This window comes from Diadema antillarum, unplaced genomic scaffold, assembly GCF_040938485.1.
Source record: "Diadema antillarum isolate AM-2024a unplaced genomic scaffold, OU_Dant_1.0 seq00001784_RagTag, whole genome shotgun sequence".
Taxonomy (NCBI): Eukaryota; Metazoa; Echinodermata; class Echinoidea; order Diadematoida; family Diadematidae; genus Diadema; species Diadema antillarum.
The window spans coordinates 1-27,430 of record NW_027272462.1 but is presented as its reverse complement, the minus strand read 5'-3'; the positions used below and the strand labels follow the sequence as shown (position 1 = coordinate 27,430).

Genomic DNA, 27,430 nt, shown 5'->3' with positions numbered 1-27,430 from the left:
AATCCAATCATCCTCGTGTGCCGACAATGAGGAAAATCGTATGTCACAAGTTATGCGTTTATACGTAATGAATCGTATTCATTCATTCTCACATAATTGTTTTATCTTAGCCTATCTAATGATTTCACTTTCCCTGTTCATGTGACCTGACACCCATCTCTTTATCCTCGTTTATACAGATGTTGATGAATGCAATAGTCAGCCATGTCAAAACGGTGCGACGTGTATCGACGCAGTGAATCGATATATCTGCGCATGCGTACGTGGATATGAAGACACGCACTGTGAAACAGGTAAACAGATTAAAGCAAGCACAAGTAATAGAAACAAAAACAAGCAAACAGTAAGCAAGTCAAAGACAACAATTCTTTCTATATTATGCTCTATGCACTTTTTGTTGTTTTCAAAGCAATGCCTACCTGTGCATTGTTTATTGTGTGAAATGAGGGTACTGGTGTGGCTGCGTTTTAATGTCCATGATCACGATCATGATCATGTCCATGTACCCGGTTCTCTATCATTTACGGTAATAGTGATTTTTACAATTCCAACTCTCGCGAGTCGACAACCAGAGGCATTCGTTTCGTAGCCAGTGATTTGCTGGTAGCCAGAATTGCGCGATTAAAGTCCTTCCCAGCAGGTGCGTTTATTAATTGATTCCATGGGTCAGAGATTAGTGAATTAATTTTGTAGCATCCAATGTTCCAAATTTAACCATGGCATGGAGTTTGCCAAATTGATGTTGAGACCATGTTATAAATTCACCAGGAGATCTGGTCAAGGGCTTCTCATAGTAGTGCAAAAGTCTCCCTTACAATTCTGGTTGTTGTTCCAGGGAATATAGCTAATTGTTGTATACTTTTTTCCGCTCCGTCGGTAAAGGATGCAGTGAAAGTGATATGTGGTGTCTAGACTTCGACATGCTATTTTTTTTTTTCTCTACCGTTCAGTTTAGTTCAGTTCAGTTTCATTTTGTTTCCATCCGACATCAACAAAACGTTCAACAAAATACAAAGCATACATTTCACCATCACATTGTGAGATCAGTTTGAATAAGAAAATGCATATGGCAATGTGAATAATTCATGTGAGTGTGAAAAATATCTATGTCGCTAAACAACATCGTTATAAAGAGTAATCATTAAGTACCAAAAAATTGACAAGTTCAGACTAATATTACTATGTTACAATCTGATGCAGGCAATATTCGCTGAGCCGTGGGGAACCAACAAATGAATGAATGAAAGTGTCATTTTAAGGGACTTTGAGGGTAATTTGTATTGTTTGTATCCGATGTCAGGGCAGAAAAGGTATCTTCTGTTAATCCTATAATTCCTGCTGCCGATCTCATATCATGTAGTAGGAAAGGATGTAACTAGACGTTTATGCCCTGGAATGCCTATACGCTAAAGATCATTGTGATATTTAATGGAAATTTTCAGTCCAAATATTACAACTATCGTTTTCTCCGTGAAAATGCTAACGTCAGTCGATAGATCTGCACATTTCAAATACAAACTATTTTGTCAAATTATGTGTCAATTGTTTTTTTTTTTCATAGACAACATTTCTTTTTAAAGGTGACACTACCGACGCTTTGATTAAGAAGACAAGCAAGTCTTCTCTCTTTCTCTCTCTCTCTCTCTCTCTCTCTATCTCTATCTTTTGCTCTTTTTTGTGAGAGATACGTGTAGATAAATGGATAGATAGAGAATGGTGCAGTGATGGGGTGGAGTTCAATGGGCGCAGAAAATAGGTAAAAATGAAATATTGAATGCATGCTACATGTACTGGTCATCGAATACTTCCAGATTCCATTATTTGAATAGGCCTTACACGTATATTGGCTCATATTCTCCTCAATGATGGTTTGCGGTGATTCCTTTTCTATGTCCCGTTTCCGTTTTGCCAATGCACTTGCTACCGCATCATTTTGTATAGTCATATTTTAATCTGTCGTGTGATCTTTCCCCCTTATATACGACTCCCACCGTTCTCTCATTGTACAAAGTCCATTGATGTTGCATCACTGTTATTTTTTTTTTTGAAGAAGCAATTCTTTGATCTGCTGTAAATTTTGTAGGGTCGCTAGTTTTTGACGTGGCATAGGAGGCGCTAGTCAAGGACACTAAGTTCGCCTTATTTTTCGCCACCATTTCTTTTTTTTTTTGGTGAAGTTTTAGTTTTGTATCTTTTGATGAAATAATAAATGAATAATGATGCTAATCAGTATAATGATTATGACGTCAAAATTTAGTAATTGCTGGTGGTTTCTTTTGTATCATAACTTATTCACAGCTATAATGTTGACACTGCAATATTCATATTACTTTCAGAAATCTTGGAGTGTGCCAGCAACCCATGTCAACATGGAGGAACTTGTCATGAAGCCATTAACATGTACACCTGTTCATGCCTGCCTGGATATGTGGGCTTACACTGCCAAAGAGGTAAGAATTAAATTGTTGCCCCACTGGCGGGGACATCCTAACAAAGGCACGAAAAAACAACAACAAAAGTATAAAAAGCTAGTTGGAAAAGAAAAAGTTATTCTTGTTTGTTAGTAGGAATCGAATGGTAAACAAGGGAACTTATTCATGTCATTTATCTTATCTATTCATTTGTTCTGTTTGTATGATTATTCTGTAAGGTTGGCGTATTTAGTTGTACAAAACTGGTGACACAATTCAAGTTATATTACACAAGAGGTAGAGTGAGTTCAACTATGATACATGTATCACGCAGATAAGAATTCAAAATATGGAATATCTTACTTGAAGAAATCCAAACATCTGCAAACGCATGCATTTCTTTCCGTTCAAATCAAGTTAAATTCTAAAGCATTGCAATATTTCTTTAACCTTTGAGCTCCAGATTACTGCCCTGAAAAGTCCTTATTCTGGACGTTTGGTGATTGTCAATTGTGAAAGTTAATTCATTTATTGATATAATCAACTTCCTTACTTCTTTCCCTTCCTTTATCAATATCAATTTTCGATTACATGATAAAAAGATGAAAAGAAAGAAAACAGCAACAGGCACAGGAATAGGACTTGAAAAAAAAAAACAAAGGGCAAGACTCTATTCTATGAATTATACCATTATATTTTTATCATTTACATAAATGTCCTTTTATACATTATATATATATATATATATATATATATATATATATATATATATATATGTGTGTGTGTGTGTGTGTGTATGTGTGTGTGTATGTGTCATGATTATTAATATTACCATTATTATCGCTGTTATTATCATGACAACCAACCAGCCTTTTGTGAATATGAAACCTTAGGGGAATAACAATAACATACTGTTCATGGAGACGCTATTCTTTTCCTTCAAATTGGTATTTTCTATGACTTGAGAGCATTCTCCTTATGAACCTCAAACTAATATTAACACAAGCGTCTTTCTCGTTTATGGTTCATTCATCATTAGGATATGTAGGGGCCTGTGTGTGTGTGTGTGTGTGTGTGTGTGTGTGTGAGTGTGTTTGTGTGTGTGTGAGTGTGTGTGTGTGTGTGTGTGTGTGTTTCTTGTCTATATGTAATTCATCTCTGTAGACTGAAAATATGAAGTAGCCTTATCTGTTTTCCCTTTCTCTCTGCAGAAGTGAAAAAATTCTTTAAAATAACACTCTATATTCGGCATCGAGATTATTCAATACATTACCAACAGAAACAAGATCTTTAACTTCAATTACTGCATTCTCAAGAGCAATTTCGCACATCTCCTTTGCCAATTATTCTACTGATTATATCAAATTTATCAAAGTAGACAATGCTTATGTAATTACCATCTCCCAATAACTTGTCACATGTTTGATTTTTCCCTCTTTTTGTTTGTCTGTACTTACACAATGTATACTCTGTGACTTTTTTCCTTTTTTTTCTGGCGTTCGTTTGTAATGATTATTTTGTGTTTTTTATGTGTATTCTCTTCATTGTATGATTTCTATGTTTTGTTATCATTTCACGGCCTTGCTGAAAAACAGCTTACAACTGATAGCAGGCTTTTTACCGTGGTAAAATAAGTAAATAAATTTAATTCCATTCACTTCAAAGTGAACGAGTGCGACAGCAACCCGTGCCATAATGGTGGCGTTTGCACTGACGGTTTCAATTTATTCACGTGCTCATGCGCAGCGGGATTCGAAGGAACAACATGTGGCACGAGTATGACCAATCTACTTTTGTGGACGTGAAGTGTTGAGTGAAACAGTGAAAGTTCCCTTTACTGAGTGTATTCTTGTTGAACACTTCTATAAGTGCAAGTGCCCAAATGCAACTGAAGATAATGATGAGGCAGATACACATGTGTGTAATTTAGTATGGTCAGTTACAGTGAAAAAGTTTAGATTCATACGACTGGTTGGGTCTTGTTCTTATGAAGCTCATAAGTCAATTAACTATTTTCCCAGTGGCATTATCGAGATTATAATGCAACATATTCATTGGAGTCATGGAAACATTCTTAACATTAGAGTGGCCCCGCCAAGTAAGGTGGGCAACGAAACCACGAGATTATTTATTATTTTTGCTGAATCGGTAGGGTCAGTGGAAGTGAGGGCAGGAAAGTGAAAAATCGTAGTCTTGATCACATCTTTTAAACAGGAATTTTCAGGAAAAGTCTACCACGTTTGTCATAGCATATTCCATGGCATTATTTAGTCTTAAATATGATGTAGACATCGGCATGTTTCTTTCTTGAATTTTGTTCTGTAGCAGATTGAGATGAAGTTGAATATAGAAATGCTTACATAGACACCAAAAGTTTGATGATTACAACAACAACATCATAAAATTGCTTGATTTCAAAGTATAAGGAATAACGTTTATGAGAACATATGAAAGAGGAAAGAATATAAAAATATAAAAAAGAGGTAGAAGGATAAATGATGATTACGTTCGTTAAAGATTTAAAAAAAAATCCCCGTAACTATACGACCAGACAAACAGGAGAATTACATACGAATACATTCGGCTGCACCGGTACAAATAATATACATAATGCCCCAGTCACATAGACATCCCGGATCATCCCGGACCACCCCGGATCTGATCCGGGGAGGCCAACACGGCCACTTTTGGAGGTCAAAAACATCCGGCGTCATCCGGGGATTGCCGTGTTGGCAGAGCAATCCGGGGTGGTCCGTGTAGCTGCCGTGTTGATCCGTGCAGATGCACTGTTTGTCCGTGTAGACGCCGCGCTCTTCCGGCCTTATCCGTGTAGCTGCCGTGTTGATACCGTGTGTACAGGCATACCAATATCCCGGATCTCCCCGGATCACCGTGTAGATCCTTGAGCATCCGTGTTTATATGTGACTGGGGCATTAAACACATTTTTTAGTTCATTTTGATTGAATAAACTAAAATGACAACAAAAGATCACATGAAATTATTTCGTGCGATCTTTCGTTGTCATTTTGGTGAATGAACTAAAAATGTGTTATGTCTATTTTTGTTCGAAACGTGATCTGTCCTTTCATCCTTTAGATTTGTGTTTTTGTCCACTGCCTTGTCTGTGCGCTTTAGTCGTGCTGTAATGGCTCCTTGACTTTCTGATTCATTTATTTAATTACTATTATTTTTTTAACAATAGTATATGAAACCGTAATGACATTGTGAAAAGTACAAAGATTTCTTTGCCCTAGCTGCCCTAAGACTATATGCTTTCATCATGTGCTTTGCAACGTATCAGCCTTGCCAAGATCTCTATATTAGTTTGTGGCTAGGGTGAAAACATTTTTGCAGTGATCATAATGCTCATTATTTGATGCAGCTCTTTCTGTCGTGTAAATGAACACACGAATGCCAATCCTACCAGTTTACACCGTGAAATTTCATTCTAGAGTTTCATATTAATGTAGAATTATATAATTTATGATATACTGTTTCCTTTGGTGTAGAATGCAAAATATGAATTAAGGATATTATGTGCCTTCCTTTGCAAGTGATTAATGATTTTTTTAGATCTTCAGTTAGACTCTCTTTTATATCATTTCCGGATGATTCCAATTCTTTTTTGTTCCCACCCTGACCCTAATATTTTCATTAGTACAGTGAATTATGAGTTAAAGAATGTCTCACAATGGATATGTACAAATCAATTGTCACTGAAAATTGAAAAGACAAAGTATATGTTTTTCAGTAATTCCCCTACTCCCCTAAAAGAGGTTTCGTCTATTAAATTTTTAGGTGTTTGTGTTGATAATAAGTTATCATGGAAGTGTCATATAAGTAATATTTGTAATGTAATTTCACTTAACATAGGCATAATGAGTAGATTGCAATATCATCTTCCTTCTTCTGCTTTGATGACGCTTTATTCAAGTTTGGTAGTGCCGTATTTCAATTACGGAATTCTTGCTTGGGGGAATACATATTCGACATTGTTAGACAAACTTTTTTTTTGTGCAAAAGATGGCGCTCAGAATTGTTTTTAACCTTTATATCCGAGCACATACTGATAAGGTGTTCCTTGAACACAAAATCCTGAAAATAAAAGAGTTGTATTTATTTCAACTTGGTCAATTTATGTTTAATCACAACTGCAACCACCTACCCAAAATATTTCATTCTTTATTTCACCGTAACAGCCACGTAACTATCCCACGAGACAATCTAAAGAATTTCAATCTCCCCTTAGTGAGAACTGCACACACTCGAAATACATTTGTTTATACCGGACCCAGATTTTGGAATAACTTAGATAATGATTAAAAAGAATCTGTGAAGTTAATTATATTTAAGTAAAAAAATATTTGTTTTCCATATATACCAGTTAACTCTGTTTAATGAAAACCCCGTTATGTTTCACTTGTCCTTGAGATTTTGTTATGTGTCCACAGACCTTTTCCATCCCTCTCCTTTTCCTTCTCCTTTTCCTTCTCCAGTCTTCCCTGCTCTTTCCTCGTTCTTCGTTGTCCAGTAGCTGTCTGAGTGCATTTTCTCAATTTCTGTTATTTCTTTGTTTTGTGTTGCTATTGTTGTTGTTGTTGTCGTTATGTTTTGTGTGGACGATTGTATATCTTCCTTTCTGGTCAATTTTCCTGGCATACCTGGCCCTATAGTGTCTGTGCCATAAATGTGATAAATGTGATATGCTGTATAGTACATATATTTGCATTCTAAAATCATAGTAAGTATTGTTTGTAGTATCAGCATCATATATCAATGAGAAAATGTACAATAGTATAATTATAGAAGAATTTAAAATATGTTTTAATGGAATAACAAATTGGTGCTGTTGTTGTTTTGTTCCAGTGTTCCACGTCTTACAAGCTTGGCTTTTTAGTAGATCACTGTTTTCCATCGTTATGATTATTTACTATTTTTGTTGCCATGGCAAAGTGCATTGTTTCTTTTTGTGAGATCATTCGCGCATATACTTTATATTGTATTTGAAAAAAATGCCTTTATCAGACAAATGAAAGACAAATAGAAAAATTGTACCACTTTGGATCATGTTCCCTTTTTCTTTTCTTTTTTTGATGATGGAAATAAATAAACTATTGAATTAAAAAAAAAAGTGCAGAGTGTTTTCGCATCACGGAAACAATGTCAATGGCTAAAGGCCACTGAGCAAGTTGAAACGCACAGATAAAACCATCCTAATATCACCTGAGGAGTGTGAAGATCTATTGGAGTCTGGCATAGCATTCATTCCTATTCTTTCTTTTTTTTGGTCCAGTTTGCAGGTCTTTTTGTATATTTTCTCCTTTAAACTTTGCGTGTGCATGCAGACTCCAACGAGTGTTCCAGTGGTCCGTGTCAAAATGGCGGGAACTGTGCTGATGGCGTCAACGGATACACATGCTCATGTGCAGCTGGATATGTCGGAACCCATTGCGAAACAAGTAGAGTTTTTATTTCATTTTTTTAAAGGAAATTGTCAAATGATACAATGCAGTTGCCTTATATATAATCATGATAGAAATCGGTAAGAATCCAGTCAGTAAGTGGATTTTTCAGTCAGAAAAAAAAATGCTCATGTGTGACGCAGATCATAGAAAGTGCCAGAATTACCTGGAGTTTACAGTGTGGACATTATGTTCAACAAAGTTTTCATGTCTAACCTTCTTCTTCCTTGTCATTTCAATGTTACACTGCTTTGATATTGCCTGTTGTAATCCGCTTCAATTACACATTCGACAATATTAGACAACCTTTTTTTTTTGTGCAAAAGATGGCGCTTAGACTAGTTTTTAACCTTTATATCCGAGCACATACTGATAAGCTTTTCCTTGAACACAAAATCCTGATAAAAAAGAGTGTTTTCGCATCACGGAAACAAGGTCAATGGCTAAAGGTCACTGAGCAAGTTGAAACGCACAGATTAAACCATCCTAATATCACCTGAGGAGTGTGAAGATCTATTGGAGTCTGGCATAGCATTCATTCCTATTCTTTCTTTTTTTTGGTCCAGTTTGCAGGTCTTTTTGTATATTTTCTCCTTTAAACTTTGCGTGTGCATGCAGACTCCAACGAGTGTTCCAGTGGTCCGTGTCAAAATGGCGGGAACTGTGCTGATGGCGTCAACGGATACACATGCTCATGTGCAGCTGGATATGTCGGAACCCATTGCGAAACAAGTAGAGTTTTTATTTCATTTTTTTAAAGGAAATTGTCAAATGATACAATGCAGTTGCCTTATATATAATCATGATAGAAATCGGTAAGAATCCAGTCAGTAAGTGGATTTTTCAGTCAGAAAAAAAAATGCTCATGTGTGACGCAGATCATAGAAAGTGCCAGAATTACCTGGAGTTTACAGTGTGGACATTATGTTCAACAAAGTTTTCATGTCTAACCTTCTTCTTCCTTGTCATTTCAATGTTACACTGCTTTGATATTGCCTGTTGTAATCCGCTTCAATTACACATTCGACAATATTAGACAACCTTTTTTTTTGTGCAAAAGATGGCGCTTAGACTAGTTTTTAACCTTTATATCCGAGCACATACTGATAAGCTTTTCCTTGAACACAAAATCCTGATAAAAAAGAGTGTTTTCGCATCACGGAAACAAGGTCAATGGCTAAAGGTCACTGAGCAAGTTGAAACGCACAGATTAAACCATCCTAATATCACCTGAGGAGTGTGAAGATCTATTGGAGTCTGGCATAGCATTCATTCCTATTCTTTCTTTTTTTTGGTCCAGTTTGCAGGTCTTTTTGTATATTTTCTCCTTTAAACTTTGCGTGTGCATGCAGACTCCAACGAGTGCTCCAGTGGTCCGTGTCAAAATGGCGGGAACTGTGCTGATGGCGTCAACGGATACACATGCTCATGTGCAGCTGGATATGTCGGAACCCATTGCGAAACAAGTAGAGTTTTTATTTCATCTTTTTTTTAGGAAATTGTCAAATGATACTATGCATTTGTCTCATATATAATCATAATATAAATCGGTAAGAATCCCGTCAGTAAATGGATTTTTCAGTCAGAAAAAAAAAAGATGCTCATGTGTGACGCAGATCATAGAAAGTGCCAGAATTACCAGGAGTTTACAGTGTGGACATTATGTTCAACAAAGTTTTCATGTCTAACCTTCTTCTTTCTTGTCATTTCAATGTTACACTGCTTTGATAAATTGCCTGTTGTAACCCGCTTCAATTACACATTCGACATTGTTAGACAAACTTATTTTTTTGCAAAGGATGGCGCTCAGACTAGTTTTTAACCTTTATATCCGAGCACATATTGATAAGCTTTTCCTTGAACGCAAAATCCTGAAAATAAAAGAGTTGTATTTATTTCAACTTGGTCAATTTATGTTTAATTACAACTGCAACCACCTACCCGAAATATTTCATATTCTATTTCACCGTAACAGCCACGTACATAACTATCCCACGAGACAATCTAACGAATTTCATCTTTCCTTAGTGAGAACTGTATACACTCAAAATACATTTGTTTATACCGGACCCAGATTTTGGAATACCTTAAATAACGATTAAAAAGAATCTGTGAAGTTAATTACATTTAAGTATAAACTTAGAAAATATTTGTTTTCCATATATATCAGTTAATTCTGTTTAATGAAAAACCCGTTATGTTTCACTTGTCCTTGAGATTTTGTTATGTGTCCACAGACCTTTTCCATCCCTCTCTTTTTCCTTCTCCTTTTCCTTCTCCATTCTTCCCTGCTCCCCTTTCCTCGTTCTTCGTTGTCCAGTAGCTGTCTGTGTGTATTTCCTCAATTTCTGTTATTTCTGTGTTTTGTGTTGCAATTGTTGTTGTTGTTGTCGTTATGTTTTGTGTGGCCGATTGTATATCTTCCTTTCTGGTCAATTTTCCTGGCATACCTGGCCCTATAGTGTCTGTGCCATAAATGAGATAAATGTGATATGTTATATAGTTCAAATGTTTGCATTCTAAAATCACAGTAAGTATTGTTTATGGTATCAGCACCATATATCAATGAGAAAATGTACAATAGTATAATTGTAGAAGAACTTAAAATGAATATGTTTTATTGGTATAACAAATTAGTGCTGTTGTTGTTTTGTTCCAGTGTTCCACGTCTTACAAGCTTGGCTCTTTAGTAGATCACTGTTTTCCATCGTTATGATTATTTACTATTTTTGTTGCCATGGCAAAGTGCATTGTTTCTTTTTATGACATCATTCGCGCATATAATTTATATTGTTTTTGAAAGAAAAAAATGCGTTTATCAGACGAATGAAAGACAAATCGAAAAATTGTACCACTTTGGATTATATTCCCTTTTTCTTTTCTTTTTTTCTTTTTTTGATGATGGAAATAAATAAACTATTGAATTGGGAAAAAAGTGCAGAGTGTTAACTAGGTCAATGGCTAAAGGTCACTGAGCAAGTTGAAACGCACAGATTAAACCATCCTAATATCACCTGAGGAGTGTGAAGATCTATTGGAGTTTGGCATAGCATTCATTCCTATTCTTTCTTTTTTTTTTTTGGTCCAGTTTGCAGGTCTTTTTGTATATTTTCTCCTTTAAACTTTGCGTGTGCATGCAGACTCCAACGAGTGCTCCAGTGGTCCGTGTCAAAATGGCGGGAACTGTGCTGATGGCGTCAACGGATACACATGCTCATGTGCAGCTGGATATGTCGGAACCCATTGCGAAACAAGTAGAGTTTTTATTTCATTTTTTTAAAGGAAATTGTCAAATGATACAATGCAGTTGCCTTATATATAATCATGATAGAAATCGGTAAGAATCCAGTCAGTAAGTGGATTTTTCAGTCAGAAAAAAAAATGCTCATGTGTGACGCAGATCATAGAAAGTGCCAGAATTACCTGGAGTTTACAGTGTGGACATTGTGTTCAACAAAGTTTTCATGTCTAACCTTCTTCTTCCTTGTCATTTTAATGTTACACTGCTTTGATATTGCCTGTTGTAATCCGCTTCAATTACACATTCGACAATATTAGACAACCTTTTTTTTTTTTGTGCAAAAGATGGCGCTTAGACTAGTTTTTAACCTTTATATCCGAGCACATACTGATAAGCTTTTCCTTGAACACAAAATCCTGATAAAAAAGAGTGTTTTCGCATCACGGAAACAAGGTCAATGGCTAAAGGTCACTGAGCAAGTTGAAACGCACAGATTAAACCATCCTAATATCACCTGAGGAGTGTGAAGATCTATTGGAGTTTGGCATAGCATTCATTCCTATTCTTTCTTTTTTTTTGGTCCAGTTTGCAGGTCTTTTTGTATATTTTCTCCTTTAAACTTTGCGTGTGCATGCAGACTCCAACGAGTGCTCCAGTGGTCCGTGTCAAAATGGCGGGAACTGTGCTGATGGCGTCAACGGATACACATGCTCATGTGCAGCTGGATATGTCGGAACCCACTGCGAAACAAGTAGAGTTTTTATTTCATCTTATTTTAGGAAATTGTCAAATGATACTATGCATTTGTCTCATATATAATCATAATATAAATCGGTAAGAATCCCGTCAGTAAATGGATTTTTCAGTCAGAAAAAAAAAAGATGCTCATGTGTGACGCAGATCATAGAAAGTGCCAGAATTACCAGGAGTTTACAGTGTGGACATTATGTTCAACAAAGTTTTCATGTCTAACCTTCTTCTTTCTTGTCATTTCAATGTTACACTGCTTTGATAAATTGCCTGTTGTAACCCGCTTCAATTACACATTCGACATTGTTAGACAAACTTTTTTTGTGTGCAAAAGATGGCGCTCAGACTAGTTTTTAACCTTTATATCCGAGCACATATTGATAAGCTTTTCCTTGAACGCAAAATCCTGAAAATAAAAGAGTTGTATTTATTTCAACTTGGTCAATTTATGTTTAATTACAACTGCAACCACCTACCCGAAATATTTCATTATCTATTTCACCGTAACAGCCACGTACATAACTATCCCACGAGACAATCTAACGAATTTCATCTTTCCTTAGTGAGAACTGTATACACTCAAAATACATTTGTTTATACCGGATCCAGATTTTGGAATACCTTAAATAACGATTAAAAAGAATCTGTGAAGTTAATTACATTTAAGTATAAACTTAGAAAATATTTGTTTTCCATATATACCAGTTAATTCTGTTTAATGAAAAACCCATTATGTTTCACTTGTCCTTGAAATTTTGTTATGTGTCCACAGACCTTTTCCATCCCTCTCTTTTTCCTTCTCCTTTTCCTTCTCCATTCTTCCCTGCTCCCCTTTCCTTTTTGTTGTTGTTGTCGTTATGTTTTGTGTGGCCGATTGTATATCTTCCTTTCTGGTCAATTTTCCTGGCATACCTGGCCCTATAGTGTCTGTGCCATAAATGAGATAAATGTGATATGTTATATAGTTTAAATGTTTGCATTCTAAAATCACAGTAAGTATTTTTTATAGTATCAGCACCATAATCAATGAGAAAATGTACAATAGTATAATTATAGAAGAACTTAAAATGAATATGTTTTATTGATATAACAAGTTGATGCTGTTGTTGTTTTGTTCCAGTGTTCCACGTCTTACGAGCTTGGCTTTTTAGTAGAACACTGTTTTCCATCGTTATGATTATTTACTATTTTTGTTGCCATGGCAAAGTGCATTGTTTTTTTTTGTGAGATCATTCGCGCACATAATTTATATTTTATTTGAAAGAAAAAATACCTTTATCAGACGAATGAAAGACAAATCGAAAAATTGTACCTCTTTGGATTATGTTCGCTTTTTCTTTTCTTTTTTTTTTTTTGACGATGGAAATAAATGTTTGTTTTTGTTTGTTTTTTATTTCCGAAACAATAAAATCATATATAAGATAAACAGTGTTGAACATGACATAACTGAAACATGAGTCAAGATTGAAGTATCAAAATACAATGAAAACAAGTTGACATGTGATAATGATGAAACTATTGAATTCGAAAAAAAAAAGTGCAGAGTGTTTTCGCATCACGGAAACAATGTCAAGGGCTAAAGGTTACTGAGCAAGTTGAAACGCACAGACTAAACCGTCATAATATCACCTGAGGAGTGTGAAGATCTATTGGAGTCTGGCATAGCATTCATTTCTTTTTTTTGGTCCAGTTTGCAGGTCTTTTTGTATATTTTCTCCTTTAAACTTTGCGTGTGCATGCAGACTCCAACGAGTGTTCCAGTGGTCCGTGTCAAAATGGCGGGAACTGTGCTGATGGCGTCAACGGATACACATGCTCATGTGCAGCTGGATATGTCGGAACCCATTGCGAAACAAGTAGAGTTTTTATTTCATTTTTTTAAAGGAAATTGTCAAATGATACAATGCAGTTGCCTTATATATAATCATGATAGAAATCGGTAAGAATCCAGTCAGTAAGTGGATTTTTCAGTCAGAAAAAAAAAATGCTCATGTGTGACGCAGATCATAGAAAGTGCCAGAATTACCTGGAGTTTACAGTGTGGACATTGTGTTCAACAAAGTTTTCATGTCTAACCTTCTTCTTCCTTGTCATTTTAATGTTACACTGCTTTGATATTGCCTGTTGTAATCCGCTTCAATTACACATTCGACAATATTAGACAACCTTTTTTTTTTTGTGCAAAAGATGGCGCTTAGACTAGTTTTTAACCTTTATATCCGAGCACATACTGATAAGCTTTTCCTTGAACACAAAATCCTGATAAAAAAGAGTGTTTTCGCATCACGGAAACAAGGTCAATGGCTAAAGGTCACTGAGCAAGTTGAAACGCACAGATTAAACCATCCTAATATCACCTGAGGAGTGTGAAGATCTATTGGAGTTTGGCATAGCATTCATTCCTATTCTTTCTTTTTTTTTTGGTCCAGTTTGCAGGTCTTTTTGTATATTTTCTCCTTTAAACTTTGCGTGTGCATGCAGACTCCAACGAGTGCTCCAGTGGTCCGTGTCAAAATGGCGGGAACTGTGCTGATGGCGTCAACGGATACACATGCTCATGTGCAGCTGGATATGTCGGAACCCACTGCGAAACAAGTAGAGTTTTTATTTCATCTTATTTTAGGAAATTGTCAAATGATACTATGCATTTGTCTCATATATAATCATAATATAAATCGGTAAGAATCCCGTCAGTAAATGGATTTTTCAGTCAGAAAAAAAAAAGATGCTCATGTGTGACGCAGATCATAGAAAGTGCCAGAATTACCAGGAGTTTACAGTGTGGACATTATGTTCAACAAAGTTTTCATGTCTAACCTTCTTCTTTCTTGTCATTTCAATGTTACACTGCTTTGATAAATTGCCTGTTGTAACCCGCTTCAATTACACATTCGACATTGTTAGACAAACTTTTTTTGTGTGCAAAAGATGGCGCTCAGACTAGTTTTTAACCTTTATATCCGAGCACATATTGATAAGCTTTTCCTTGAACGCAAAATCCTGAAAATAAAAGAGTTGTATTTATTTCAACTTGGTCAATTTATGTTTAATTACAACTGCAACCACCTACCCGAAATATTTCATTATCTATTTCACCGTAACAGCCACGTACATAACTATCCCACGAGACAATCTAACGAATTTCATCTTTCCTTAGTGAGAACTGTATACACTCAAAATACATTTGTTTATACCGGATCCAGATTTTGGAATACCTTAAATAACGATTAAAAAGAATCTGTGAAGTTAATTACATTTAAGTATAAACTTAGAAAATATTTGTTTTCCATATATACCAGTTAATTCTGTTTAATGAAAAACCCATTATGTTTCACTTGTCCTTGAAATTTTGTTATGTGTCCACAGACCTTTTCCATCCCTCTCTTTTTCCTTCTCCTTTTCCTTCTCCATTCTTCCCTGCTCCCCTTTCCTTTTTGTTGTTGTTGTCGTTATGTTTTGTGTGGCCGATTGTATATCTTCCTTTCTGGTCAATTTTCCTGGCATACCTGGCCCTATAGTGTCTGTGCCATAAATGAGATAAATGTGATATGTTATATAGTTTAAATGTTTGCATTCTAAAATCACAGTAAGTATTTTTTATAGTATCAGCACCATAATCAATGAGAAAATGTACAATAGTATAATTATAGAAGAACTTAAAATGAATATGTTTTATTGATATAACAAGTTGATGCTGTTGTTGTTTTGTTCCAGTGTTCCACGTCTTACGAGCTTGGCTTTTTAGTAGAACACTGTTTTCCATCGTTATGATTATTTACTATTTTTGTTGCCATGGCAAAGTGCATTGTTTTTTTTTGTGAGATCATTCGCGCACATAATTTATATTTTATTTGAAAGAAAAAATACCTTTATCAGACGAATGAAAGACAAATCGAAAAATTGTACCTCTTTGGATTATGTTCGCTTTTTCTTTTCTTTTTTTTTTTTTTTTGACGATGGAAATAAATGTTTGTTTTTGTTTGTTTTTTATTTCCGAAACAATAAAATCATATATAAGATAAACAGTGTTGAACATGACATAACTGAAACATGAGTCAAGATTGAAGTATCAAAATACAATGAAAACAAGTTGACATGTGATAATGATGAAACTATTGAATTCGAAAAAAAAAAGTGCAGAGTGTTTTCGCATCACGGAAACAATGTCAAGGGCTAAAGGTTACTGAGCAAGTTGAAACGCACAGACTAAACCGTCATAATATCACCTGAGGAGTGTGAAGATCTATTGGAGTCTGGCATAGCATTCATTTCTTTTTTTTGGTCCAGTTTGCAGGTCTTTTTGTATATTTTCTCCTTTAAACTTTGCGTGTGCATGCAGACTCCAACGAGTGTTCCAGTGGTCCGTGTCAAAATGGCGGGAACTGTGCTGATGGCGTCAACGGATACACATGCTCATGTGCAGCTGGATATGTCGGAACCCACTGCGAAACAAGTAGAGTTTTTATTTCATCTTATTTTAGGAAATTGTCAAATGATACTATGCATTTGTCTCATATATAATCATAATATAAATCGGTAAGAATCCCGTCAGTAAATGGATTTTTCAGTCAGAAAAAAAAAAAGATGCTCATGTGTGACGCAGATCATAGAAAGTGCCAGAATTACCAGGAGTTTACAGTGTGGACATTATGTTCAACAAAGTTTTCATGTCTAACCTTCTTCTTTCTTGTCATTTCAATGTTACACTGCTTTGATAAATTGCCTGTTGTAACCCGCTTCAATTACACATTCGACATTGTTAGACAAACTTTTTTTGTGTGCAAAAGATGGCGCTCAGACTAGTTTTTAACCTTTATATCCGAGCACATATTGATAAGCTTTTCCTTGAACGCAAAATCCTGAAAATAAAAGAGTTGTATTTATTTCAACTTGGTCAATTTATGTTTAATTACAACTGCAACCACCTACCCGAAATATTTCATTATCTATTTCACCGTAACAGCCACGTACATAACTATCCCACGAGACAATCTAACGAATTTCATCTTTCCTTAGTGAGAACTGTATACACTCAAAATACATTTGTTTATACCGGATCCAGATTTTGGAATACCTTAAATAACGATTAAAAAGAATCTGTGAAGTTAATTACATTTAAGTATAAACTTAGAAAATATTTGTTTTCCATATATACCAGTTAATTCTGTTTAATGAAAAACCCATTATGTTTCACTTGTCCTTGAAATTTTGTTATGTGTCCACAGACCTTTTCCATCCCTCTCTTTTTCCTTCTCCTTTTCCTTCTCCATTCTTCCCTGCTCCCCTTTCCTTTTTGTTGTTGTTGTCGTTATGTTTTGTGTGGCCGATTGTATATCTTCCTTTCTGGTCAATTTTCCTGGCATACCTGGCCCTATAGTGTCTGTGCCATAAATGAGATAAATGTGATATGTTATATAGTTTAAATGTTTGCATTCTAAAATCACAGTAAGTATTTTTTATAGTATCAGCACCATAATCAATGAGAAAATGTACAATAGTATAATTATAGAAGAACTTAAAATGAATATGTTTTATTGATATAACAAGTTGATGCTGTTGTTGTTTTGTTCCAGTGTTCCACGTCTTACGAGCTTGGCTTTTTAGTAGAACACTGTTTTCCATCGTTATGATTATTTACTATTTTTGTTGCCATGGCAAAGTGCATTGTTTTTTTTTTGTGAGATCATTCGCGCACATAATTTATATTTTATTTGAAAGAAAAAATACCTTTATCAGACGAATGAAAGACAAATCGAAAAATTGTACCTCTTTGGATTATGTTCGCTTTTTCTTTTCTTTTTTTTTTTTTGATGATGGAAATAAATGTTTGTTTTTGTTTGTTTTTCATTTCCGAAACAATATAATCATATATAAGATAAACAGTGTTGAACATGACATAACTGAAACATGATTCAAGATTGAAGTATCAAAATGCAATGAAAACACGTTGACATGTGATAATGATGAAACTATTGAATTCGAAAAAAAAAAAGTGCAGAGTGTTTTCGCATCACGGAAACAATGTCAAGGGCTAAAGGTTACTGAGCAAGTTGAAACGCACAGACTAAACCGTCATAATATCACCTGACGAGTGTAAAGATCTATTGGAGTGTGGCATAGCATTCATTCCTATTTTTTATTTATTTATTTATTTTTTTGGTCCAGTTTGCAGGTCTTTTTGTATATTTTCTCCTTTAAACTTTGCGTGTGCATGCAGACTCCAACGAGTGCTCCAGTGGTCCGTGTCAAAATGGCGGGAACTGTGCTGATGGCGTCAACGGATACACATGCTCATGTGCAGCTGGATATGTCGGAACCCACTGCGAAACAAGTAGAGTTTTTATTTCATCTCTTTTTAGGAAATTGTCAAACGATACAATGCAGTTGTCTCATATATGATCATAATAGAAATCGGTAAGAATTCAGTCAGTAAGTGGATTTTTCAGTCAGAAAAATGGTCAGGTGTGATGAGGATCATAGAAAGTGCCAGAATTACCTGGAGATTACAGTGTGGACGTTATGTTCAACAGAGTTATCATGTCTAAACTTCTTCTTCGTTATCATTGTAATGTTACACTGATTTGATAAAATGCCAGTTGTAATCCGCTTCAATCATTCACACTGATATCCAATTTGTTGAATACACAGATAGTCCAGGCTAGAAGGCACCCAACCTTGTTTTTTGATATATACAATGTTTTTTGATGGTTTCTTGTCAATTCGAGGGTGCTGATTCCAAATCCGATTGATGCCACTCGCGTAACCTTGAGCATTTTCGGCAAAATGCAAAAATCCAAAATGGCCGCCAGATATACTAATTCGGCCATGATAAACACAATAATGTGCATTATATGACTAATTATTCCACCAAACTTTGTACATTTCTGTTCCTAGAGTTACTCCATCTGCATTTGCAAGCGAATTTTCATTTTATATAGGTTCATTTAGCATTTAACGCTCATCTTTTTATTCAAAATGGCCGCCATTCCTATGCTTATGCACTACTGTATATGAATGGCAAAACATATGCATGGAAATATAGAACAAATTTACTGTATTTCCAGTCCCGTACCTACGCTATCATAAAGGGTTGCATGTGCAATATGTTGGGTGTCACTTACAATATATAGGGGGCCTACATATATGAGTATTTAATATTCATAAACCTTACGATGTTGAACACAATTTCTTATATATTTCATTTTGTCTCAACAAAAGTCTCAACAATATAAGTTCACTAAACGTCTCGCAAGGAATCAATATACCATCATATTCTACATGCAGGTTGAATATAAAAATGTAATACTAACACAATATATTAAGGAGCTTAGATACATGGTATTTATCAAATAATGTTGAATATGGAGGGGACGGTAGAAAGCAAAGCTTCTATGTAATATGCATTCCCCTAAAACCATATTAACAAAGTACAGAAAAATCCTATACAGTAAGTGCAGAGATACATGGTTGCAGACAAAAACACATCGGACATTAATGACACAACTAAAAACCCTTTACATTGTAGATTTTTTTTTCCAGCAAGGAATTGGGAGGGGGGGGGGGAGCAGCCCTGAGGCGAGTTCGAAATGGATCATAACCTCCATCACTTTGATATGATATAATGTAGAAGTGCCGCCTTGATATTATCGACCAAACCTGATTTTCTTCTTGAATTAAAACAACAACAAAAACTGTTGAAGGCATAAACGAAACTGTCCAAACGCAATACAGTACAAACTGTTCATTAAACATCAACCAAGGAGCAATGTTAGATAACTCTTTCAGTTCTCTCACAGTTCCCAGGTGTTGATGATATACACTTTGACATCATGATCTCATTCAGTCTTGTCTTAAAGCTAAAAACTGTCATTTTTATTGTCTTTAAAGAACCCTTTAATTGTATGTTTAGCAGCAGGCGACATCAGCCCCAAATTTGTTCAGGCTCATTTTCTCAGGCTAAAAATGCATATTAGTCCTGCAATTGTTTTAATTGCAACCACATCTGGTGATGTTCAGCACTTCCTCAGGGGTCAGAGGGCGATTATTTGCTATAGAAACAGGATGAAGACATGAAGACTTGCTTGATCACCACCCGTTGAAGCCCTATGGCTTTGTTGCCAGGCCAGAGACAGTGTTGTAGGTAACTTGGGTGGTATCAGAGATGACATCAGACGAGCATCTGCACCAACCTGTTTTGGGGTCAAAGCTTTCAAGTTACGGGAGGGAAATTTAGGCTTGTGGGATTTCAGGCGCATTGATGGCAGGTTGTTCAAGGGGGCATTTCATGAAGTGTTTTGTCAGATCTTTTCTTTTTGATAAACTGTAATAAGCCTTTAAACTCCTTGCATCTAATTGGCTGAGAGCAAATTTGTCAGACAAATTTGTCAGACAAAACGCTTCATGAAATGCCCCCCCCCCCCATGCTATTGTGTTTGGAAGGTCACGGTATGCGTTGACGGCACTGGTGACACTTGCCATCCTTTCCTTCCAGTGTGAGGGAGAGTGATCGAGTGCCAGTGAAGGAGGGTGGACTTCCTTAGCCTATGCTTGGAAGGCTTGCCACAGAGGGCTACCTTGAACATAGCGTTGGCAAGATGGTTACTAAGATGGAAGGCATGGGTCTGATGATAATCTAATAAAGGTTGGGGCAAAGTCTCCAGAAGATGAAGTACTCCACTATTGTCTTGAGATGGATCAGTACTCGGCTCATGTCATCCAAGGACTTTCTATGAGACGTAAAGGCAAGATCATCTGCAAACTTCCTACGTGAAGTGAATGTAATGTCACCACATATATGTTAAAAAGGGCTCTAGTGGAGTTAGTTTACAGCCACCATTAAGGAGGCCATCATTCAGAGTCCTAACACTGCTGGTCTGGTTACCGAGAGCAATCCTGAATCTGCAAATGCTGAAGATTAAAGTAAAGCAGTGTGAAGTTGTTATAACACTGCTTTCAGAATGAGGCAGCACTGTACAGATCTCAGAGTCTCCTCCGACATCATAGGCCTATACTCAAACACATTCACTCCGAAAAAAACGGTGGTAAAATTCATCTACTACTTATAATTCATCTGGGTTAACATTAAAAACTTTGGGGCATTGTTTTCATTTCAGAGATTTGACAACAGGAAGTGAGGTGGTCCCTTTTTTTCCACTTTCCCCTGCCTCATGTTTTTCTCAGATGAGGGGACTGAAAAGTTTGTATAATATCGCTTTTAGATACGGTAATGTAGAACAGGACAGTTAATTGGAAATTTCATTTGTGTCATCATCTAGGATTCAACCTTAATTCAGTAAATCAGAGTGAATATTTTGATGTTGAACATCTCAAGGCAAGTAAGTATCAAATGTTCATAATTATCTAATAATTCCTGATAAACGATCTTGATGTTGGCGTCAATTTCAGTTTTGGTGGATTTTTCCAAATACCTACGGAAAATTTCAGATTGAGGTAGCAAATTTGGTTGTTTGCATCAAAAAATAAAACAGCTTTTGTTAGTAACAACCTTCTGATTTATAATCAGCACACAAATTGGTAAACAGTGTACCTGAGTGACAGAAAAAAAAATGTTTATTTCACACGCTTTGCCGTTCATATTGTGCAGGGGTATATGAGTGTCATCCATTTTGAAGTTTTGTATTAAGAAGAATAATAAGCCTAAAACAATAAACTTTCTGTTTGTTTGCTTGTTTGTTTGCTTGTTTTTTGCTAGTGGCACTCGTCAGATTTGCATTGCACATGCAAAACTTGATATAAGCGTAGGTATGTGACTGAAAATTCGTCTTCTATTGCTATGCATATTTTTTGCCATTCATATAGTACATGAGTATAGCAGTGGCGGCCATTTTGAATTGAAAATAAGCTTTAAATACTAAATGTACCTCTTCAAATGAAAATTTTCTTGCATGTGCAAGTAGAATTACTCAAGGAACAAAAATTGAAAAAAAAAATTGGTGGAATAATTTGTCATAAACTTGACATAACTGGGATTATCATGGTCAAATTAGCATATCTGGCGGCCATTTTGGATTTTTGCGTTTTGCCGAAAATGCTCAAGGTTACGCGAGTGGCATCAATCGGATTTGGAATCAGCACCCTCGAATTGACAAGAAACCATCAAAAAACATTGTATATATCAAAAAACAAGGTTGGGTGCACTTTCTATGGAGCCTAGCCTGGACTAAGACAACAACGAGTGTGCAAGCAGCCCCTGTCAGCATGGTGGAGCTTGTACAGACCACGTGAACTACTATTCGTGTTCATGCCAAGCCGGAGTGGGTGGTACGAACTGTGAGACAGGTAAGTGAAGCCTATATCAGTTATCATGATTGTACATCAGGTCGGGAGACATAAAGTAGATGGGGCTGCTTTCTCTTACACAGCTTCACCCTTCACTGTATATAGTGTTTTTGAAGCGTAAACGCCGCCCATGCCAGCTCAGTGATGAGGGGTTGGGGGGGGGGGGGGGTGGGGTGGTGGCAATAAAGGATTAAAACATCTTTGTCGCCGATATACGCTCTCCTCGAAATTCGAAGGCAAGATATGTAATTTGCAAAGGAAACAAAAACCCAGCTTTACTGCTTCAAGATAGTTCTAAATGAGAGTTATGGATAGAAACAACCAATGTAAAATTTTGAATCAACATAATGTCAAATATTGTTGAATTATACAAAATGGGAAAAATAGTTATAACAATGTTTCCAAACTAAACCGTCTACGGTTATGGGAAATTGAGAAATATAGTGACATTTATTTTATATTTTATGCTTTATTGCAATTTTTTGACATGATAGGATGTTTTGTCAAAGAAATGACATACACATATGCTGCAAATGTGACCCTGCACCTCAAAACAAACAAAAAGTCGCCAGACATGAATTTTTAGTTATGACCATATTCTGAAAGAGCAGACTTTAAGCTTTATGTTGATGTATAACTCAAATCAAATGGACTCTCCTAACCTATCTAAATATTGGAAAGAATACACAAACTCAGGAAAAGTGTGAACCGAGAAAAGAGGCTCTGAAGTACAGTGTCTATTCAAGCGCTTAATCTTTACCAAACCGTGTTGGCTGTGCGATGAATGGCATAAAAAACAGGAAGTAAACTACCAGAGTAACAACAATGAAGGGATTATCAGATTAAATGGAAATTAAACAAGCCTTATTAACACATTATGTCCATAATTAATGCTAACTTTCAAAGCAGTAGCGCTATCCTTTCAAAAGTTATTAGAGTTGAAAGTGAAGAGTGTGGACAAGGTTTTTCAGAAATGAAAAGGGATTCTAAAAACACACCTACAATGTAATCACACTATCCTACCAAAAATGTTCAAGATAAACTGCTAAAAAAAAAAAAAAAAAAACACTTTCCTGCCCGTTTTATGATACCAAATTTTAGCATAATGTAAACGAAGACCCGCTCTTTCAGAAAATATGAAAAAGTCAAGTTCGGCTAGGTTGACCCATTTCACTTATTTTCAGTCCTCACGCAAAATCAGTGCGTGCGACTTTATGTTCGTTTTGAGGTGCACGGTCACAAGATATCTCGAAAACTGTTTTAAAAAATCACTGCTCCCAAAGGTAAAGCGTACCTTTAAAGCCTAAACCATTATTTCACAGCTTCCATCGAAGAAGGAAGAAGGTCGAAGTCGGTTTAACTTTGAGCAGCTAAATGGATGTAATAATCCAGATTTATTCCTTAGTAATTAGTTCCTTTGCGACAAAAGTAGTTTCTCATAACAGCTATGTAATAACTCCTTTCATTCGTTATTTCACTTTTATTGAAGCCCACCAAATCTCTGTGCAGCCGTGATAATGGTTGCACGGATAATGTGACAGTACAATCAGTCACATTATGTTATACGTTAGCTAAACAAGGCTCTCGAAACTCTTTAACAATAAGAAATGATTTACGTGGAATCAGCTGCCTCCGATCTTCCCCATTTTCCTTAAAGTTTCAAGTGTGACAATACGTCTGGCGGGTGGGTCTAGCGTCCTCAACGGCCGCCTGGAGGTCTACTGGAATGGCGCCTGGGGCACCGTGTGTGACGACCTCTTCGACGGCAACGACGCGGCCGTGGTATGTCGACAGCTGGGTTTCACTGGCTACAGCACCTACGGCTTTGTTTCCGCTGGGACGGGCGACATAGTCATGGACGATCTCGCCTGCACAGGATCGGAGAGCAACCTCGCTCAGTGTGGCCACGCGGGGTACCTCGTCGAAAACTGCGGACACGGCGAGGACATAGGGGTCACTTGCGCAAGTAAGCCTACATAATTGTGACCGTGCACCACAAAACAAACAAAAAGTCGCACCTCTTGGTTTTAAGTGAAGACTCAAAAAAAGTGAAATGGTTCAACCAAGTCAATCTTAAGTTTTTCATATTTTCTGAAAGAGTTATCCTTCTTCTACATTACTCTTCAATTTGGTATCTTAACATGAATGGGAAAGTGTGTTTTTAGCAGTTTTTCTACGACCCTTTTTGGGGGAAGAGTAGAATGATCAGGTGTAACCTAGGGGCCGCTTTTCATGTCTTGAAATCCTTTGCAAGTTCTTCACTTTCAAGTCTAATACCTTTTGAAAGCATAACGCTACTGCTTTGAAAGTTAGCATCAATCATAAGCAGAATGTGCTAATAGAACAGGCTTAATTTCAGCTTAATCTGATAATTTCTTAATTGTTGTTGCTCCAGTGGTTTACATCCTGTGTTTTGTCTATTTCATGGCACAGCTAGCACAGCTTGGTGTCAAAGGATTAAGCGCTTGAATACACCCTGCCATTCAGAGCCTTTTTTTCTCAGTTTACACTTTTCCAGAGTGTGTGCTTTCTTTCCAGTATTTAGGTAGGTTAGGAGAGTCAATTTGGATTGAGTTATACATCATTTTAAAGCTTAGAGTCTGCTCTTTCAGAATCTGCTGTTAACTAAAAATCCATATCTGGCGACTTTGTGTTTGTTTTGTGGTGCAGGGTCACAATTATACTTGTATTAGTTTATGATATTTCAGCGCGACTATGGTCTGTTTCGCTCTGCGACATTGTGGCAATTCATGTGGCAATCAAATGGAAAGAAGCTTCAGTAGAAGAAATTGAGAAAGAGAGAGTCACGAGAGTGGCGAAGTCTAATATCGCCCTCTCTGCTTTCCAGGAGAAAGAGAGGTGGAGAGAAATGGGGAAGGGTAGGGAAGTTATTCGAACAGTGTTTAATTGTCCTTCGGAAAATGAATAATATTCACTTCTGGCATTTAAATCTATATTGTGGGATTAGATAAAGCAAAAACAAACTTTATAATCTCATTTCGCTTCTTACATGTATTCCAGAAGCAGTTATGTCTCCTACTTGATTATGTACTCATTCTGACATATTTGCATGTATGTCTTTGCAACTACTGAATCGATGACAAAAAGTTTGTAAGTTTGTTTGTTTTGTGTATCCCATTTGTATGAAATAACTGAGAAATTGTAAATCGCCAGTACTTGCCTGATACGAATAATGTACTAAATGTACCATAATCATAAGACTCCAAAAGATTTAATGAGACATCCAGGTTATGTTTCAATATTTCACTTGATTAACGTCAATCTTTATCGTAATTCAACTTGGAAGCCGAGTATTACAAAAGGGGACTTCCCATAACATGTAGTAAGCGCGAATTATTTTATACATAAATGCGATATGCCTAACATCGAGAATTTTTTCTTTTTCACTGAACGATTAGGTACTCAAATCCGGCTTACCTCTGGCTCCTACGGTAGGGTGGAGATATACTACCAGGGGGCTTGGGGCACGGTATGCGACGATTACTGGGACAACAACGACGCGGCCGTGGTATGCCGAATGCTGGGTTACAGCGGGGGCACGGCGTACTCGAATGCTTACTACGGGGCCGGCTCCTCGTCGCAAGCCACCGTGCTCGACGACGTCCAGTGCACCGGCTCTGAAATCGACATCGGAGCTTGCAGTCACAATGCGTACCTCGATGAGAACTGCAGCCATAGCGAAGATGCCGGGGTCTCTTGTTAAATTCATCTCCTTGCCTTGTACATTCTTGTTTACCACACTTGTTTTTGTTGTTCATATCTTTGCATTTTTGATTATTTGCAGTGACATTGTACTCAAGAATATTGTCCTTTTCTCATCTCTGTTGCCCTGAAGAATTAGGAAAGGAGGGAATACTGCTTTATGCTATCTCTCCACCATTAATTGTCTTTTCTACTTCCTTTTGCTCTTAAATATACCTCCCATTAGGCTGAAACAATAGCTCTATGACGGTACAAGTTTTGTATACGATAGTGCAATGGCGTCAAAATTGCAGTTTAGTTTTTATTCAAATTATCTTCATGTCTTTTGCTGAGGTTAATTTCAAAGCGCAAACATGGTTGAATACCTTATTCCATATTGACGTTATAACAATGCTCCAGCCGGCTTAAAACAGAAACACGTTTGTATTATTACCATTTTAATGACTCTTTTATGCTCATAAATCATTTTTTACAATGTTAAAAGAGCTAGGTGATATTTTCAAACTTGTTGGAGCGACGATATCTGATACAGCAGCAATTCGAGCACTTAAGCGTTACTGTATTTCTCTGATATGTTCGTGTGTACTTGAGCATTGATGCAGACGACGGGTTTATTACCTCCGCCCAGGAAGGAGGCGGTTAAGTGATCATCGGCGTTAGTTTTACTTTTTGCATAATAACTCAAGAAGATGAGAACCTATTTGAATGAAAATGCAAGAAAATTCGATAAGTACACATGGAACAGATGATTCAATTTCGGTAGTAATCTGTGAATAATATGAGTTTTTGAAGGATTCCTTTTTATTTCTATTTTTTCATTTGCAGATAAGGTCAATGAACATGGGAGTTCAAGCTGCGAGCATTTGAGATTTGCATGTACACGCGCTCTGCTCGGGCGAGGCGCCAAAGCGGCGCCTCGCCAAGCAGCTGATGACGTAAACAAAAGGCTTCTATATCAGGAAATTGGGCGATTTTCAGCATGCGTTTCTAATAATGGGTGTAAATGAGCTGTTTAGCTGGATTTCTGCGCTCTACAAGTGTTTTTCTAGTTCAATATTTCATCTTGTGAATGAAGTCTGGGGCCATTGGACTTAGGGCCTATGATATTTGTCACGTTCCTTTGTCATCTGAATACCTACAAAGGAAGAAAAAACCTCCCCTACTTTGACTGTGCTTTTACAGACCTATGTCTGTCCGGATTTAAAAATTTTACATCAGCCTCAACAAATCAGAAACATGTCTTCTTCTGAATTGTAGGTTTGTTCGAAAGCGACTGGCCTGGTAATTAATCCATGCATCTTATTTTCATTTTCCCATGGTTTAGTTTATCTCATACTAGGTCAGTTTGCTATCATTTGTATGAGAATAAACAGAATGTTGCACGTGTTATTATTCAAAGTGTTAGTTTATTCTTTGAAGAGATATAACGATTTAAGCAGAATATTGCACAAAGTTTTTCATAATTCACAATGCACGAATACATTATTGCACCTTTTCGAATACTTCTCTACTCTGTAATGTATACTAGTAGAATGAAAGAACA

The 27,430-nt window shown here is 36.5% G+C and overlaps 1 protein-coding gene across 1 annotated transcript; it reads left to right on the top strand.

The window, feature by feature from the left end:
• Positions 1-175: 175 nt before the first annotated feature.
• Positions 176-25,888, top strand: LOC139712273 (uncharacterized; the record flags this gene model as incomplete). Its single annotated transcript, XM_071624112.1, has 14 exons — positions 176-293; positions 2,337-2,450; positions 4,077-4,187; positions 7,758-7,871; positions 8,493-8,606; positions 9,227-9,340; positions 11,015-11,128; positions 11,753-11,866; positions 13,608-13,721; positions 14,347-14,460; positions 16,205-16,318; positions 18,083-18,196; positions 23,822-24,130; positions 25,584-25,888. Coding segments are annotated over 14 exons (1,983 nt in total), but the record flags the coding sequence as incomplete, so codon positions are not given.
• Positions 25,889-27,430: the final 1,542 nt, after the last annotated feature.